Here is a 17,655-nt window from a genome sequence, read left to right as displayed (position 1 = left end):
AGCGATTCTCCAGAGAATCGTGGGAGTGGCACCTAGCCTGATTCTCGCGTAAAAGTCGATCTCCGCCCCCGCGCCAAATGCGATTTCGGAACAGGGCTACGGAGGATCCAGCCCCACAGTCTTTAGTCTTCTACCATTGAATAAAAAGTGTTTTTCTATTAGTCACAGGTTCCAAACTCTGGGGATAAATTTGTTACACACAGCATTAGTAATGTACAACTAATGGAGAAGAACAGACACCCTGTGGATTGTGAATTGAAATTCTGCCACTCCACCATTGGCAGAAAACAGCAGCTCACCCTCAAACTTTCAGTGACTTTCAAGATTGCTGCCTTTGCAAACAAATTACTCTTGAAACTGAGTGGTACTTAACCAGTACTTAATCGCGTAGATACCTTTTAGTGAGGAGATTTATGTTCCTGCAATGGCACTCAACCTCTCCAACCTAAAAAACAAAAACTTTCCACTGGTTGTGAGTCATTCCTAACCCAAAGGAAGATGATTATGGTTGTTGGAGATCGATTATCTCTGTCCCAGGACATTGCTGCATTAGTTTCTCAGGGTAGTGTACTCGGCCCAACCACCTTCAGCTTATTCATCAATGACCTTCTTTGCATCCTAAGGTCAGAAGAGCGGATGTTCGCTGATGACTGCACAATGTTTAGCACCATTTGTGACTCCTCAGATACTGAAGCAGTTCCTGCCCATATACAAGACCTAGACATCATTCTTGCTTAGTCTGACAGGTGAAATTCATGCCACACAAGTGCCAGACGATGACCATCTCCAACAAGAGAGAACTCAACCATCTCCCCCAGACATTTAATTACATTACCATCGCTGAATTCCACCACTATCAACATCCTGGGAGATTATCATTGACCAAAAATTGAACTGGACACAGCCATATAAATATGCTGGTTACAAGAGCAGGTCAAAAATGGGAATTCTGCAGAGAATAACTCACCTCTCCAAAGCCTGATCGCCATCTACAGGGACAACTCAAGAAGCCTGACAAAGCAGCCTGCTTGGTCGGCACCCCATCCACCACCGACGAACAGTAGCAACAGTGCATAACATACACAAAACGCATGGCAACAACTCATCAGTACTCCAACTGTACTTCCCAAACCCATATACTCTACCACTTAGCAGGGCAAGGGTGTCAGGTGCATGGTAACACCACCAGCTGGACCTTCCCCTCCAAACCACTCACCATCCTGACTTGAAACTATATCACCGTTCCTTCACTATAGCTGGGTCAAAATCCGCCCCTCACAGTCTTGTGGGTGAACTTACACCACATGTACCACAATGGTAAGAAGGCAGCTCGCTACCACCTTCTCAAAGGCAATTAGGGAAGGGCTTTAAATACTGGACTAGCCAGCTACGCTGATATCCCTTGAAAGAATTGAAAGCATTGAAACTGTGATCCGCTTTCCTCTGGGTGCAGATTGTTAGAGATTCCTTGCAATTTCAAACTGTTCATTTTTTCTTTATTTGATTTTGAATTTTGTCCCCAATCCTTCTTCCCTTGGCTGTAATTCTCTATCCGTGCCTAATTGGATTCTAAATCATCCAATTACCTTCTCTGCCTTTCTGGCCGAACTGTCTGCCCCTCTTCCAGTTATGTTCGTGGCCGGGTGTCCCTGGAGAGGGACCATGCGGTGTCCAGGGTCACCATTGAGGCCTTCCATACCTGGTGGGCACCGCAGGGGTTGGATTGCTTTATTGAGCCCTTTAATCTTTATTATTATCACAAGTAGGCTTACATTAACCCTGCAACAATGTTATTGTGAAAAGCCCCTAGTCATCACACTCTGGCACCTGTTCGGGTACAGAGGAAGAATTCAGAATATCCAATTCACTTAACAAGCACGTCTTTCGGGACTTGTGGGAGGAAACCGGAGCACCCGGAGGAAACCCACGCAGACACGGGGAGAACGTGCAGACTCCGCACAGTGACCCAAGCCGGGAATCGAAGCCTGGTCCCTGGCACAGTGAAGCAACAGTGCTAACCACTGTGCTACCGTGTGGCCCGTTTTGTTTTGTTTGGACCCTTTTGTTCACTCCCTTGTCAGTTCGCACTTGCCTCAACTTTCAGTACAAAGCAATTGTGTTAAAAAGGTGGCAGTGGTCTAACTCATGAGGCAAGTGCCAATACACCCCTCACATTCTGGGCCGTTATCCTCCAGCGCTGGTGAAAGGTCACTGGGCTGAAACTCTGCTGTGTTTATTCTGCAGATGCCGAGTGTTTTCCTGCCTTTCCAGTTCAAATATTAAAAAGGGGGGGGGGGGGGGAGAGAAAGGAAAGGACGAAATGGGAGCCTCAAAGCTTCTGGGCGGTTGGCGGGAGGGAATTCAATGAAAACCCAAAGAGCTGCCTGCCACCTTTTGGTACTGCGGTCATTCCCGGCGACATGAGCCGGGGAAAAGTTGACTCCCTGACGGGTCCGGAGTGTCCCTGTCTGCGGCCAGCTTCGCGCGGGAGGCGAGGTCCGAACCCCGGCTGGGGAAGGAAGGCTCTGAGTCTCAAAGGGTTAAATCTGGTGACGCGATTTTTAAAAGATTTTTTTTAAGCTTCCTTCCTCAGAGAGAGAGATCTGGAAAAAAAAACATCAATAGAGGGCCAGAGGAAGAGAGGGAGCACACATGGACAGAGCGGAATAAAGCTGTGGCGAAAGGCGCGCAAACACCATCCAGCGGGCGGGAGCGGAAAAGGGTCCAGCGGGAAAACAACCAGAAAGTCATGACAACCAGGAGGGCAGGAGCGGCAAGCCGGCAGCCAGAGTGAGGAGTCCTCTCCCCAAAACCAGCGACACCCGGCCCGCAATCGGGAGGAAGGGACACATCCTGGCGGAGGGATTGGGAAAGCCGGAGACTGGCCGGAGGGAATGGCGCAAATCCCGCCCTGGGCGAGCAGCCCGTGTCAGTCTGAGCATCGATCCGGAATCCGCTTCCTAACTGCCAGCTGCAGCTGGGAATGACACTCGCATCGGTCCGGGAATAGTTTCGGGAAAGCGAAAGGGAGGGGGGGGGGGGGGGAAGCAGTCAGCCGAGTGGCAATTCCCAGGAATCTGGGAGAGTGAGAGTCCAGGAGTTGCGGGAATTGGGGAGGAAAGCGCACCCATAGTGCGTGTTACCAGGTAGAGTGGCCAGAAGCGAGTGCACGAGGCTTTTGCTAACTTTTGTGATCACGGCGACTTGTGAGGTGTTGTATGTTTTCCCTCTGCTTTTATCAGGGTTTCTGAATGATGTAAACAGCCACAGGCAACAGGTTTAGGGCTGGTGTTTACTTGGTGGAACTTCATTCTCAGAATAAAGCTCCACTCACAATGGAACTGGCAATGGAGAGGGAGATTATACGAAAAGGGACTGAATTTATATCTTGTCAGTCATGCGGGTGACATCATCGTGATGGACATGGTGTGTGACCCATGTTTTTAAGATAAACAAGCGTCTGCATGGATTTTGCTGTTCACCTCTCATGCAACTGCCCACAGACTTTTCATGGCTTTCGAATCCATAGACTCCCTGCAGTACAGAAGGAGGCTATTTGGCTCACCGTGTCTGCAAGAGCACTACCCAGACCCACTCGCCTGCCCTATCCCCATAACCCCCTTATTGATCATGGCCAACCCACCTAACCTGCACATCTTTGGACACAAAGGGGCAATTTAGCATGGCCAACCCATGTAACCTGCACATCTTTGGACACAAAGGGGCAATGTAGCATGGCCAACCCACCTAACCTGCACATCTTTGGACACAAAGGGGCAATTTAGCATGGCCAACCCACCTAACCTGCACATCTTTGGATGCAAAGGGGCAATTTAGCATGGCCAATCCACCTAATCTGCACACCTTTGAACTTGTCTGTGAGCATTTCCACTAATCCACTGCCTGTTTCAATGTGACACCATCTACACAAGACCTGTGGTGCCTATGAACGGGGCCCTTCAATCAATCAAGTTGCATCCTCACGGTGCCAGGCAGAGTGCAAAAGAGCAAGTAACAAACAGGAAAGGTATGTTACCTTTGAAGCAAAATGAAGGTATATTTTACAGATCACATTAAGGGTGAGAGTTAAAGGAGACAGTGGAAAAAAACAAATATGCTTTTAAAAATATGCAGTATTAATTTTCTTCTGATGGAATGGGGGTCCATCCTTTAAAATTAGTTTATCAAGGAGAAGGGTTGACTAGTAGTGATTATTATTATATCATCAAAAATTCAGTTGGTTCCATTTCTAAAAGCTCTAGCATTTTCAGTCATTTTGGTATGCTACTATTGAGTAATTACCCCAAATTCACGTTATTACAGTAATTCTGGTGCCGAGTCTGCAGTGCAGAATGGGAAGGCATAGAGTATCTCTGACAGCAATTTCTGGATTTGTGTTTTTAACTCTACATTTGTGGACAACAACATTTGCTGTCATATTTACTCCATAGCAACTGCATCATTACAGTATTATAGTAAATCTAGGCTTATGGTTGGTCAAACATGAGGACCCAACTTGTTAAAATATTATTCTGCATTTGCACTTCAGGATATTTATGGTAATGTTGGAGTCTGAGTTTGTCTTTGGAGTTAAAAGTATAGGATTTATTTTTCAGATTTATAAATGTAAATATTTACAAGTGTTTAGGATATGTTTGTATTGGGATTTATAATTTAATATATAATTTAATCCATCTCTGAGTGATCATGGTATGTATCAACAGAAGAGTATGACTTTTTTTGGAATTTAGACTTAGACTTACATTCCATTTGGTTTGTGTTTAGAGATTTAAACTTAAATCTTCCTATCAAGGCTCTTGTATTGCAATTTTCTGCCTGCTATTTTTCACACAAGTACAACACCTTTTAAAATAATTTAAAATTGTTGACTGACAAATATATTATGTAGGTGTTTTTGGTTGCTAGATGATATCAACAACAGTAGTATGCTTTAGATTAATAGTTTGTTTTGAGGTGTAGACTATGAAATAATATTTTGGGGTACTAGTTTGTGCCGGTGCCAGAGGCATGGATTTGTGTTGGATTGTTTGCATTTGCAAGTTGTATTTGAGATTGACCTTGCACTTGATAAAAGTAAGGCGATAAGAAGGTGAAAATATGTTCCCTCCATTCAGATATTTCTCCTGTCGCTCTGGTGCTGGGAACAAGCTATTGTGTTTTCACTTGTTGTGGAATTAGATAAGTAACCTCTCTTTTCATGAATGTTCAAAATCCTCCTTCACAGTATAAATAGCAGCTTGTTCCATAAATTGTGGGACCTGGTTACTTCTTGAGAATTTATTGCTTTAATAATATGCTCCTCAGCACAAAGAACATTTCCGTGCTCATCATTCTGATTCCCTTTGTGACTACAAAAAACTTTGATTATTGCTTCAGTCTAACAAGAACAAATATGCTTAATCTCTTTTAATAGCTCATTAATTTAGGATTAATTTCTCAATAAAAGGTAATAAAATGGTGACAATCAGTCACAATTAAACAAAAATCAAAATCATCCAATCAGCACATAACTATCATGGCTATTTTACATTTAATTAACACGGTATTTATAAGAGGGTTTACTGAAACCATTGCTGTCCATACATGAAAAACATTTTTTGTATAGTTCTGAATTAGCTTGGCATGGAGTATGTTGGACACTGACATGAAAAGGTTCTACATTTTCACAACACATTATTAGGTAGGTACAATTCTCCAACAATTAAGAACAGTTAGCTTGTTTATACTTTAAGTTTGGATTATGGAAATGGTTATAAGGATGAATTTATATTTGTGCATTGAACATATAGCAACTTGATAGAAAATTGAAATCCAGCTGAATTGTTTTTAGGTTGATTTGCATACCCAGTTTCAATTTTAGTTTATATTTGGAATGCGGAAACATCTTAACGGGTGCTCTGATGTGAAATTAGGGTGAAGAATTTCCTCAGTGATGGCATAAGTTGGGGGTGGGGCTTGATTGGTTTGCTTAGCTTCAGCAAATAATCAGTGGAAACCATGACTAGATCCATAAATGGGTTGAAGTTACTGCATCCTGTGAGGAGGATCAGTAAGGAGATTACACAAGCTGTTGCAAACACATCGCACAACATAAATCACATTGAACCTTATTATTGAATTACTTGGCTTGTACCCCTGCTTAAATTAAAGAGCTTACATAACATTTTCTTTTAATGAAGGCAATGATTTCCGTGGTGAAGGTCTATTTGTCTTTGCATCTCAGTGCTGGAGATGGATTTGGTAAGCAGGATGTGAGAGTTTATGTATATTTATGTCTTACTAAACTGCTGATCACTCAACTTTCTTTCCTGGCTTCCATGCTTACTGATATAGCAAACTGCGCTCTCCTCAGGTGCACATTCCCCTCCCTTTCAAAATCTTCCATTAACACCCAACCTTGTTACGAAATCTATAGCTACCCCACAGTCCTTCCTTTCCCCTCCAAAGTTAATGATTGTGTTGTCTCCCAAAACAAGGGGAGAGGTGGTGGCATAGTGGTATTGTCACTAGACTTGTAATCCAGAGATGCTCTGGTCCAGGGTTCGAATCCCGCCACAGCAGATGGTAAAATTTGAATTTAAAAAAAATTTGGAATTAGAAGTCTAATGATGACCATTGCCGATTGTTGTAAAAGCACACATGGTTCATGAATGTCCTTCAGGGAAGGAAATCTGTTGTCCTTACCCAGTCTGACCGACACAGCAATGCCACTCAGTTCAAGAGCAATTCATTGAATTTACAGTACAGAAGGAGGCCAATTTGCCCATTGAGTTTGAACCGACCCCTGGAAAGAGCACCCTACATTCCCGTAACCCAGTAACTCCACCTATCTTTTTGGACACTAAGGGCAATCCACCTAACCTGCACATCTTTGGACTGCGTGAGGAAACCAGAGCACCCGGAGAAAACCCACGCAGACATGGGGAGAACGTGCAGACTCTGCACAGACAGTGACACAAGCCGGGAATCAAACCTGGGACCCTGGAGTTGTGAAGCGACTGTGCTACCCTGCCACCTTTAGGGATGGACAACAATTGCTGACCCAGCCAGTGATGCCCACATCCCAAGAACAAATAAAGAAAAAATATACCCATCTTTCTTACAACTTCAACTTTGAAATCCTCCAAGTCAGGTTTTCATCCTTGCTATGTCACTGAACCTGGCAAAATCAAGGTCACAAGGGACATCCTCTATGACTGTGGACTGTGACTTTAACCATGGTATACCCATCAGCAAGTTTTGATGCGATTGACCACGTAATTTTCTGTCAAAACCTCTCTTCCATGGTCTAATTGTGTGGCAGCTTGGTGCCACTCTTACCTATCCGCTTGTAGTCAGAGGATCTCCTGCAATGTTCTCTTCTGTTGCCTCTGGATTACCACCTTAGATCCATCCTTGAACCCTTCCTATTTCTCATCTATAAGCAGCTTATTGGCAACATATCCAAAGACACTCAGTCCTACCTAGCCACAAGGTTTGATATCTGGTTTGAGCCTGGAATGTGCCACAATTTCTTCCAATTAAAGATAGAGAAGACCAAAGTCATCATCTTCAGCCCCTGCTCTAATTTTGTTTGTTTGATAATTCCATTCCCCTCCCTGTCTACCATCAGGCTGAATGAGATTGTGAATAACCTCAACATCCATTTAGCTCCGAAATTCCAATTCCATATCCTCTCCATCACAAAGGCTGTCTACCTCCATCTTTATAGCATTGCTTGTCTTTGCCCCTCCTTAAATTGTTGTCTGCTGTAACCTCTACCACAATCAATTATACCACAACACCTCCCTATCTTGCACGCTCTGTAAACCAGCGCTCATCCAAAGCTCTGATACTCGTTTCTTAACTGACCCTAAGCTGCACCACCCAACACATTTGTGCTTGCTGACCTACAATGGCTCTCAATCCAGCAACAACTCAATTTTAAAATTTCCACACTTGTGTTCAAATCTCTCCATTTTGTCTTACTCCTCCCTGTATCTATGACCTTCTCCACCTAGCAGCTTTGCATTCCTCTAACTCGAGCCTCTTCTGAATCCCCTATTCCATTGACCTTCAACAATCTAAGTCCTAAGGTCTGAAATTCCTTCCTTTAAACCGTTTTGGCTCTCCTCCTCTCACTTCTCTTTTAAGATATTCCCTACAATTAATCTCATTGACAGAGGGCAACACGTGGCACAGTGGTTAGCACTGTTGTCTCATGGCGCCGAGGTCCCAGTTTCGATCCCGGCCCTGGGTCACTGTCCGTTTGGAGTTTGCACATTCTCCCCGTGTCTGCATGGGTCTCATCCCCAAAAGATGTGCAGTGTAGGCGGATTGACCATGCTATATTGCCCCTTAATTGGAAAAAAAAATAATTGGATACCCTAAGTTTTTTTTTAAATCTCATTGACCAAACATCTTCCTTTGGCTCACCGTCAGTTTTAGTTTTGTAAGGCTCCTGTAAAATACCATGCCATGTCTTACCATATTAGTGCTGCTATATAAATGCAAGTTATAGTATAGACCGGTTTACCCTATCTAGGTGGGATTGTTTGGTTTACATCTAGGCTAAGTGCATGGCACATTATATTATGTGCATGTATGGGCCAGCAATCTCTTTAGTATGTGACAGAGATTTCTGATTAGCATTTGGTTTTGAGTTGAGGTCTTCAGGGTATGTGGCTCTGCAGAGTGTTTGTCTTCAGGTATGAGCACAACTATTGCTTTAATTAAATTATTAGTTTCTTCGCGAAAGGACAAAAAAAAAATCAATGTTAGCAGGGGAGGACGTGTGATAACTCAGCCAGGATTTAGTATTGATCACAGTAAAGGTTTACCAATGGCAGGCAATAGTTCAGTAGTCCAAGCAGATATTTTGCTCCACTGCCAATCTCTCTATTTTAATTTATTTTCTTGAGTTGCGTTATCCCATTTAAACATCCCAAATTATGCCAGTTAAAAAGAAAATACCTGGTGTGGAAACAGAGTGCCACTGAGGTGCGAAAATTAATAATGACTTTACAGAAATTCCTTCTTTGCTATGTTAACACATGGCTATAATAAAAAACATACCAAGGATAGTGCTTGTGGGCACACTAGATTGCTTTTCTAAAAATAATAATTTGGTAGAACACTGATAGGAACGAATTCTTGATTTCCCTGCAGAAAGCTTACAGGATCAGACATGGATATGTAATTCCTCCTTCTGGCCTCTGTTGCCTTGCCCATTATTGAAATCATTGGAACATGTCTGCCATTTGTAAAATCCACATCTAAATGGATGTAGATAAATAACAAAAAGAGTCAATTAAATGCAAAAATTGTTTTGAATCATGAATAAGTAATGGAATAATTAAATAGTTGGGAATTGCAATTGGCATAGCTTTTGAATTTTGATCTAAAAATGATAAATGGCTTAATTGAGAAGTTTCCTCCTCAATGATTAGCACTATTTATTCTGGGATTTTGTGTAGATTAGAAAAGGGGAGTCTTTGCATTCAGTAATTGTGGTTAAGGGAAAACCCTGACATAAATTATCGGCACATTTGCGCCACAAATGAAAAAGTGGAATGTTCAAAAGAAAGTGCAGCCTCTGAGAGCTGAGGTAATCGAAATTCAAGTCCAGCTGAAACCATGTCCTTTCGGAATGAACAATTTATATTGCACCTCAAGTCAACGGATCTTTTGTGCTTGTTAAAAAATTCAGAGCCCTAGTTCTGAAAACAAAACCTGAAACAGATTTCTGTATGTGTGTTCTGACACCTACAGGAAGAATGTGGGCTCCTCTCAGTTCCCTCCAGCACCAAATGTTAGACGAATACTAAAGGGAACTAGTAGTAGCTCTCGCATGCCATTAAAGCAATGATTCTGACACTGTCACACTGACATAGTTGATCAATCATTCCCTATGTTAAAGCTGCCTAACCAATTGCTATAAGGTTCTGAGCACTGTGTGAAGCTGTTCATGTTTGTGTGCTTTGATTAGGGGCTCTTACATGTTGGGTGTTATTGGAATTAAACTTAAACAACGATTATGGCATGATACCTGGGACCATTCTCACACATAGTATGGTGGTCAGGCACAGGTAAACTGCAGCCTGAGTGTTGTTACTTTTCCATTCACCTAGGTGTGGATGAACTAATAGATTGGGAAAATAAATTATTAGGTTATTTAAAAAAAAACTCTAACTACACCACGTGTAGGCTCCATTCAAATCAAGTCAAAAATATATGTGGAACAACTCTAAAAAATGGCTACAAATCAATATAGTGTGGATGCTGAAAATCTGATTGTTGAAATGGAAAATGTTGGAAACACTCATATCAGGCAGAATCTGGGAACTGAGATACAGAGTTAATTACTTCAATTTCAACCCTCCCTCCCAAGAAAGAAGATGGTTGGAGAGGGTTACCATTTCAGGATCTAGCAACCTAGGCCGAGGTCAATCCCATCCCTACACCATTAAATGTTAAAGTAAAGGAATCCAGCCATGCCCGCTACTCCACAGAAGGCAAACAGGGTTCCAATGAACATACCAAACTTCTGATGATGTCATTGAGTTTCACAAATTAAATTTAATAGCATGCGAGGGAGTCTGACCCGTGTGTTTGCCAGCAGCTGATCCAAGGCTGGAGCTGCTGGTTCCTCAAGGCGAGTGACTTTTGTGGCACTCCGTATGGGCCAGGAGGAGAAGCAGAACTTGCAACCCTGGCCCCTATGCTACAAGGCAGCGTTCTCAAGGAAACCTTTGACTTGCACCAGCCTGGACTCCAGCCATCACAACAAGCCAATGTCCCTCACTGATCGATGCCTGGAACTCCCGTCTCAGTGCATGAGACCACTCCAAAACAACATTGGTAGTAGCTTACATATACTATAAGCTTCTGCAAGATCCTTTATGGGAGTGTGAGTGAACAAAACCTGACACTGAACCACATATGGTGATACATAGGACAGCTGATCAAAACCTTGGTCAAAGAGGTAGGTTTTAAGCAGGCGTTAGAGATGAAATGAAATGAAAATCGCTTATTGTCACGAGTAGACTTCAACAAAGTTACTGTGAAAAGCCCCTAGTCGCCACATTCCGGTGCCTGTTAGGGGAGGCTGGTACGGGAATTGAACCGTGCTGCTGGCCTGCTTTCAAAGCCAGTGATTTAGCCTAGTGAGCTAAACCAGCCCCTGATAGATAGAGAGGCAGACAGGTTTAGAGAAAGAATTCCAAGAATTAAAGCCACGGCCACTGATGCTGGAGTAATTTAAAGAGGAGGGCCGGAATTCTCCAGTCTTTGGAATTCTCTTCCTGGTGGCAAAGGGTGGCTTCAATGGGAAAACCCATTGACAAGCGGCGGGAGTAGAGAATTCCACCGCCCGTGAATGGAGTGCCGCTGGGAAACAGGCAGCTGGGGGAACCAACAAATCCAGCCCGAGATGGGTAAGAGGCCAGAATTAGAAGAATGCAAAGATTTCTGCAATAAAGGCTTGCATTTAGACAGCACTTTTCACGACTTAAGTGTGTTCATAGAATTTACAGTGTAGAAGGAGGCCATTCGGCCCATCGAGTCTGCACCGGCTCTTGGAAAGAGCACCCTACCCAAGGTCAACACCTCCACCCTATCCCCATAACCCAGTAACCCCACCCAACACTAAAGGCAATTTTGGACACTAAGGGCAATTTATCATGGCCAATCCACCTAACCTGCACATCTTTGGACTGTGGGAGGAAACCGGAGCACCCGGAGGAAACCCACGCACACACGGGGAGGATGTGCAGACTCCGCACAGACAGTGACCCAAGCCGGAATCGAACCTGGGACCCTGGAGCTGTGAAGCAATTGTGCTATCCACAATGCTGCCATGCTGCCCTTTATGTTCCAAAGCTCTTTGTGGCCAATGAAGTAGTTTTGAAATGTGGCCACTGTTGTAATGTAGACAACACAGGAGCAGGTTTGCACACAGCAAGATCCCACAGATAGTAATGTGATGATGACCAAGTAATCTGGTTTTCTGATCATTTAAGAATAAGTATTAGCTGGGACACTGCTCATCCTCAAATTGTGCCAAGGCATACGTGATGTTTAGCTGAGAGAGCAGACAGGGCCCCCACAATACCCCCTTAGTACATTGCAGAGGTTTCAGGCAAGAACTTTGTGTTCCAGTCCCTGGTGCATGTCTTGAATGCATAGCCTCCTAATTTGGAGATGGGATCAACAGATGCACAGCTTGTTAGACAGGAGAAAGCTTCAGAGATAGGAATATGTGAGAGCATGGAGGAATTTGAAAACAAGGATAAGAATTTTAAAATGGAGTTGGCTGAGCCAGTGTAGGTTAGTGAGCTTCGGAGTGATCGGGTGAATGGAGCTCAAGTTTGTGGAAGGTGGAAGACTGAGCAGAAGTGCATTGGAGTAAACAGGTTTGGTGTTAATAAAGCATTAAATTTCAGCAGCACCTGAGCCAAGATACAGGCAAAGCCAAGTAATATTATAGAGCTAGAAATCAGTGATTTTGGTGCTGGTGTGGATATGTGGTTAGGTGTGCACTGTAGGGCCAGAAAGACATCAAAGCTGCAAACATTGTGCTTCAATCTCAGACCGTTGCCAGGGAGAAGGATAAGGCTGGTTGTGGCTCGTGGCGGGGATCAAAGACAATGCTTTGATTTTTTTCAATTTTGGAAGAAATTCCTGCTCATCCAGTCCAGGATGTCAGACTAGCAGTCTGACAATTTAGAGTCGATGGAAGGGTTGAGAGAGGCAGTGGTGAAGTAGAGCTGGATGGTATCAGCAAACATCTTTGAACCTCACATTGGGTGGTAGTTAATGCAGGAACAGGGGTCTTGCCCACTGGTTGAAGAGCTGGTGGGATGCCATGTCGCCTCTTATCAGGAAGGCTTGCCGAAGTAAATGCCAATTCAGGCATTTAACTGGGCAGCAGCAGGTCTTTCCCGGGAACAAAATCCTGGGACAGACATCTTGCACACCATGAGTTATCAGCTAATCAGAGACCAGAGGCTCTTTGTTGCTCAGCAGCGCCACATGAGAGATTTTGGTTACTGCCCACCCAAGGCCAAGGATTGCCAATGGACCATTGCACAGGTAAGGTGTGGGGAGGGGCGGGGGTGGGTTGGTTTGGCAGCAAGGGCATTGGAGCATCTTTCATTTGGTTTCCTCTTCATGATGCCAGGTCCCAGGGTCAAGCTGAGTGCCTTTGAATTAGGGAGCACTCCTCACTTCCCAGCCCCGGGAGCCCGCTTTTTGGAATTCCCATTTGTCAGCTCCCTGCCTGCCGCTGGGAGAATACCAGTGGTAACAGGATGAGGCCCTTAATTGACCACTTAAAGGCCTCAATTTGTGGTAGTGCAGGAAGCCTGTCTAAGGGCTTGCCACCATAGAATTAATCAGGCATGTGGCAGGAAGGTGACGGGACTGCCACCACCCTGATTAAATGCAACACCTCACCCCCCCACCCAACCATCACCAATCTCACCATGTGGAGAGCATTATGTTTTTAGACGGGGCCAAGGATAGACCTTGGGGAGGCTCCAGAGATCCAGGGGAAACCCGGCTGGCCAGGTTGTCCATTAGGCTGGTTGTGGCATACATTATATTATTGTTACTGTCTGCCCTGCCACTCAAATCGGCAGGGCCTTCACATTCCCGGTATGAAAACTGAAAATCGCTTATTGTCACAAGTAGGCTTCAAATGAAGTTTCTGTGAAAAACCCCTAGTCGCCACATTCCGGTGCCTGTTCGGGGAGGCCGGTACGGGAATCGAACCATGCTGCTGGCCTGCCTGGGTATGCTTTCAAAGCCAGCAATTTAGCCCTGTGCTAAACCAGCCCGGTATTGCAGAGTTCGTAAAGTTTCATCCGCCCAGGCACCTTCCTTGCTTCGGTGGGCAATTTTTCAGGCCAATGACCTTACATCAGAAATGGTTACTCCTACTCAAAGGAATAATAACGGTAAATTATCTCGTCAAAATTGTGTAAATGTCAGCGACTGTGATCTCAAAAAGACAGGCTACACAAAATCTGATGCAAAAGATTTAAATATACACCCAATTTGGACTGTTGGAGAATCGGGTTTAGGCAGTATTAAATAATTAGATTATAGGTGGTGACTATGGAATACACTAGAATGTATATTGATATGTAAGACAAAATGTTTTTATAGATACTGAAAACAAGTGATTTTTCTTCATAGGAGAGAAACATTCGCTAGCACAGGAAAACAACAACTGACATATGCTGTTATTCCTTTCAATGAAGGTTTAAGCCATACCTGCCTGATGTGAGATGGTACCCTGTTCTGGAATACAGAATACTCCATTGTGCTCTCCCTTCCTTCTCAAGTCATCCGTTTGTACGTTTTGCCCTTGGACTCCCAGATGAAACAACATTAAAAAGTCGACTTTGTGAAACTTTGACTGTAGCGCTCAGAATGGAGTGTATTCTAGGTATTTTTAATTGATCTCTGGAATTCCAGTGATCACAATCCTCTTTCCAGTTAGTTATTTCCTGACACGTACCGGTGATGCCTTTTCATGCTCTGGAATATCTGAGTAAAGGAATCTCATATTCTGCGGAGGTTCAGTGAGAGCAAATTATTCCTGGAACCAGAGGTATGGCAGTGAGCAGTGTAAAGTCCATGTACTGGGAAGGTTTCCCTCCCATGCCTACCAAGCGTGTGTACTGCACTCCAGTGTATCGGGATAGGCAGTTGTTTGTTCTTGGGGGCTGTAGTGATACAGGATTGCCCCTGGACAAAGTTGAAATGTTGGATGTTGTCAGTCAGAAGTGGACAGGGCTACCCTCAATGCCCACTCCTCGAGCTGGGGCGCCAGCAGTCATTCTGAACAAGCAAATTCTCATTATTGGCGGCATGAATGAGGAGCAGAGTCCTTTAGGATCAGTAGACATCTTTAACATGGATGAAGGAAAGTGGGAGAAAAAGGCACCACTGGGACAACCTTCAATGGGAATAACAGCTGTCAAGAAAGGTATGTCATTTAATATTTCTCAAACATACTTGAGCTTTCCATTGAAAGGCCAATTGTGGACATGAAGTTGCAGATAACAGTAAATTTAATGATAAAATAATGTATACTCCACAAAGTATTAAGTGAAGAAGTATCTTGTATAGAGTGCAATAATATAACTTAGAAATTGGTTGTAAATTATTTTAATCTGCTTGAGTCTCTGATATCAACATATAGTTTAGCTTGTGTTATGGCAAGCAACATTAAATCGATGAGCCAAATTTAAAATTTCTGTGATAGGATTACTGGATCTTGGCTTCTGACTTTTCATGTTACATACTATACTATATTAGGGGTTAATCACTAATGTGCACAGCTCATTATAATATTCAAATCACCCAAGTTCTGGGAACTCTTGATTCTTGAAAAATGTACTGAAAAATGAAATGTTGCAGAAATATTTCATCTTGTAGCTGCACAAGAGAGAAGCATGCTTTGATTTCCCTGCTTCTATTCTATGCTTTTAATTCTGAAGTCGAGAGCCTTCCTAACAACATGACTTTATGCTGCTGCTTAGCAACAAGTAAGATTGAGAAAGAGAACATCATGAGCCCTGAGGAAAATGTTGTTTGACAAAATGAATGTAAAAATATTTCCTTCAGAAGTATGTTATTGAAGGAGAGTTAAAAGATATGTGGGGCGAAAATTGTCTCGGACTGGAGCACAAAATGGGTAGGATGGCACCTGGTGCCATTTATATGCCCCTGAATATTGGGCGAGTTTATGACAGGTGCAGGATGCAATACCGTTGGTTCTGTTTGCCCACCCAAGGCAGATTTTATCCCTGAATCTTGCTACTCTTGTTACGTTGGAAGAAGAAAATGGCATCATTGCATTTGATTTCTTTTTTCCCTTTTTCTTATTTATTTAAAAATTACAGGATGTGGGTGTAGCTGGTTAGGCCAGCATTTATTGCCCAATCCCAGTTGTCCTTCAAAAGGTGGTAGTGAGTTGCCTTCTTGAACTGCTGCAGTCCCTGAGGTGTAAGTACACCCATAGTGCTGTTAGGGAGGGAGTTCCAGGATTTTGTGGTAATGTTTATTGCAGTTGTAGCCTGGGTGGATAGAAAATTTATTTGAATTAACGCAAAATGGTTTCTGCTGAATTATTCAAGTTCTAAATGGGTAGTGCCCCTTGTATGCCCCGTTAGATAGGGTGATAGGTTAGATAGGGTGGACAGCGAGAGCCTTCTCCCGCGGATGGGGGTGGCTAGCACGAGGGGACATAGCCTTAAATTGAGGGGTAATAGATATAGGACAGAGGTCAGAGGTGGGTTTTTTACGCAAAGAGTGGTGAGGCCGTGGAATGCCCTACCTGCAACAGTAGTGAACTCGCCAACATTGAGGGCATTTAAAAGTTTATTGGATAAGCATATGGATGATAAGGGCATAGTGTAGGTTAGATGGCCTTTAGTTTTTTTTTCCATGTCGGTGCAACATTGAGGGCCGAAGGGCCTGTACTGCACTGTATCGTTCTATGTTCTATGTATCTGGGGCAGCACGGTAGCACAAGTGGATAGCACTGTGGCTTCACAGTGCCAGGGTCCCAGGTTCGATTCCCTGCTGGGTCACTGTCTGTGTGGAGTCTGCACGTTCTCCCCGTGTCTGCGTGGGTTTCCTCCGGGTGCTCCGGTTTCCTCCCACAGTCCAAAGACGTGCAGGTTCGGTGGTTTGGCCATGGTAAATTGCCCTTAGTGACTAAAAAGGTTAGGAGGGGTTATTGGGTTATGTGGATCGGGGGGAAGTGAGGGCTTAAGTGGGTCGGTGCAGACTGGATGGGCCGAATGGCCTCCTTCTGCACTGTGTGTTCTATGTATCGGACAATTTTTCTCACAATCATTTTTTGTTCATTCATGGGATGTGAGCGTTACTGACAAAACCATCATTCATTGCTCGTCCATAATTGCCCTTGAGAATATGGTGGTGAGCTACTTTCTTGAACCACTACTGTACATGTGGTGTAGATAACCGACAGTGTTGTTAGGGGGAGGGAATTTCAGGATTTTGGCACAGAGAGCGCGAAGAAAGGTAATATACTTCCAAGTCAGGGTGGTGTGTCACCAGGAAGGAAGTTGCAGAGAGTGGTGTTTCTATACCCTTCAAGGCAGTAGAGGTTTAGAAAGTGCTGTTGAAGGTACTTTGGCAAGTCAACTGCAGTGCATCTTGTAGATGGTAAACACTGTTGCCGCTGTGCGATGGTAGTGAAGGGAGTGAAAGTTTAAGATGGTGGATGAGGTGCTGATCAAGCCGGCTCCTTTGTCCTGGATGGTGTTGAGCTCTTTGTGGGAGCTGCACTGCTCCAAGTTAGTGGAAAGTATTCTGTCACACTCTTATGATGGAATAGCTTCATAGCAAGTGAAGGACAAGCAGTTACTGCCTGTTACTGACATCCTACCAAGGTAGTTGCCCGCTGTTTCATTTGTGATGTATTGTTTAATGGTGTATGGTGGTGGTGAGGAAGTGCCCCCAGTTTATGAGAGTATAATGCCAAGCATTTTTCCAGTTCCTGACAGTGATCCAATTCTTCAGGATTTCCTGGAGATTTTGGAAAGTTGATTGCTTTGGAGTACACGTGTTCATTTTCTGGTCATACAGAGGTATATATGTGTCCAGGATATCATA

The 17,655-nt window shown here is 43.8% G+C and overlaps 1 protein-coding gene across 5 annotated transcripts in view; it reads left to right on the top strand.

Moving 5' to 3' along the window:
* Window positions 1-2,579: 2,579 nt before the first annotated feature.
* Window positions 2,580-17,655, top strand: part of klhdc8b (kelch domain containing 8B) — a 115,784-nt gene continuing 100,708 nt past the window's right edge. Inside the window, exons 1-3 of one of the 5 annotated variants that reach the window (XM_038812520.1) lie at window positions 2,580-3,146; window positions 6,201-6,261; window positions 14,265-14,995. In XM_038812520.1, the coding sequence (XP_038668448.1) occupies window positions 14,620-14,995 (376 nt within the window). In that variant the 5' untranslated portion in view covers window positions 2,580-3,146; window positions 6,201-6,261; window positions 14,265-14,619. Of the gene's footprint in view, window positions 3,147-3,749; window positions 4,028-6,200; window positions 6,262-11,756; window positions 13,093-14,264; window positions 14,996-17,655 lie in introns of those variants that run through there. The other 4 variants (XM_038812518.1, XM_038812517.1, XM_038812521.1 and 1 more) reach the window with 4 other exon arrangements.

Source organism: Scyliorhinus canicula, chromosome 11, assembly GCF_902713615.1.
Source record: "Scyliorhinus canicula chromosome 11, sScyCan1.1, whole genome shotgun sequence".
Classification (NCBI taxonomy): Eukaryota; Metazoa; Chordata; class Chondrichthyes; order Carcharhiniformes; family Scyliorhinidae; genus Scyliorhinus; species Scyliorhinus canicula.
Note: the sequence above shows the minus strand (reverse complement) of the source record. Positions and strands in the feature narration are given on the sequence as shown.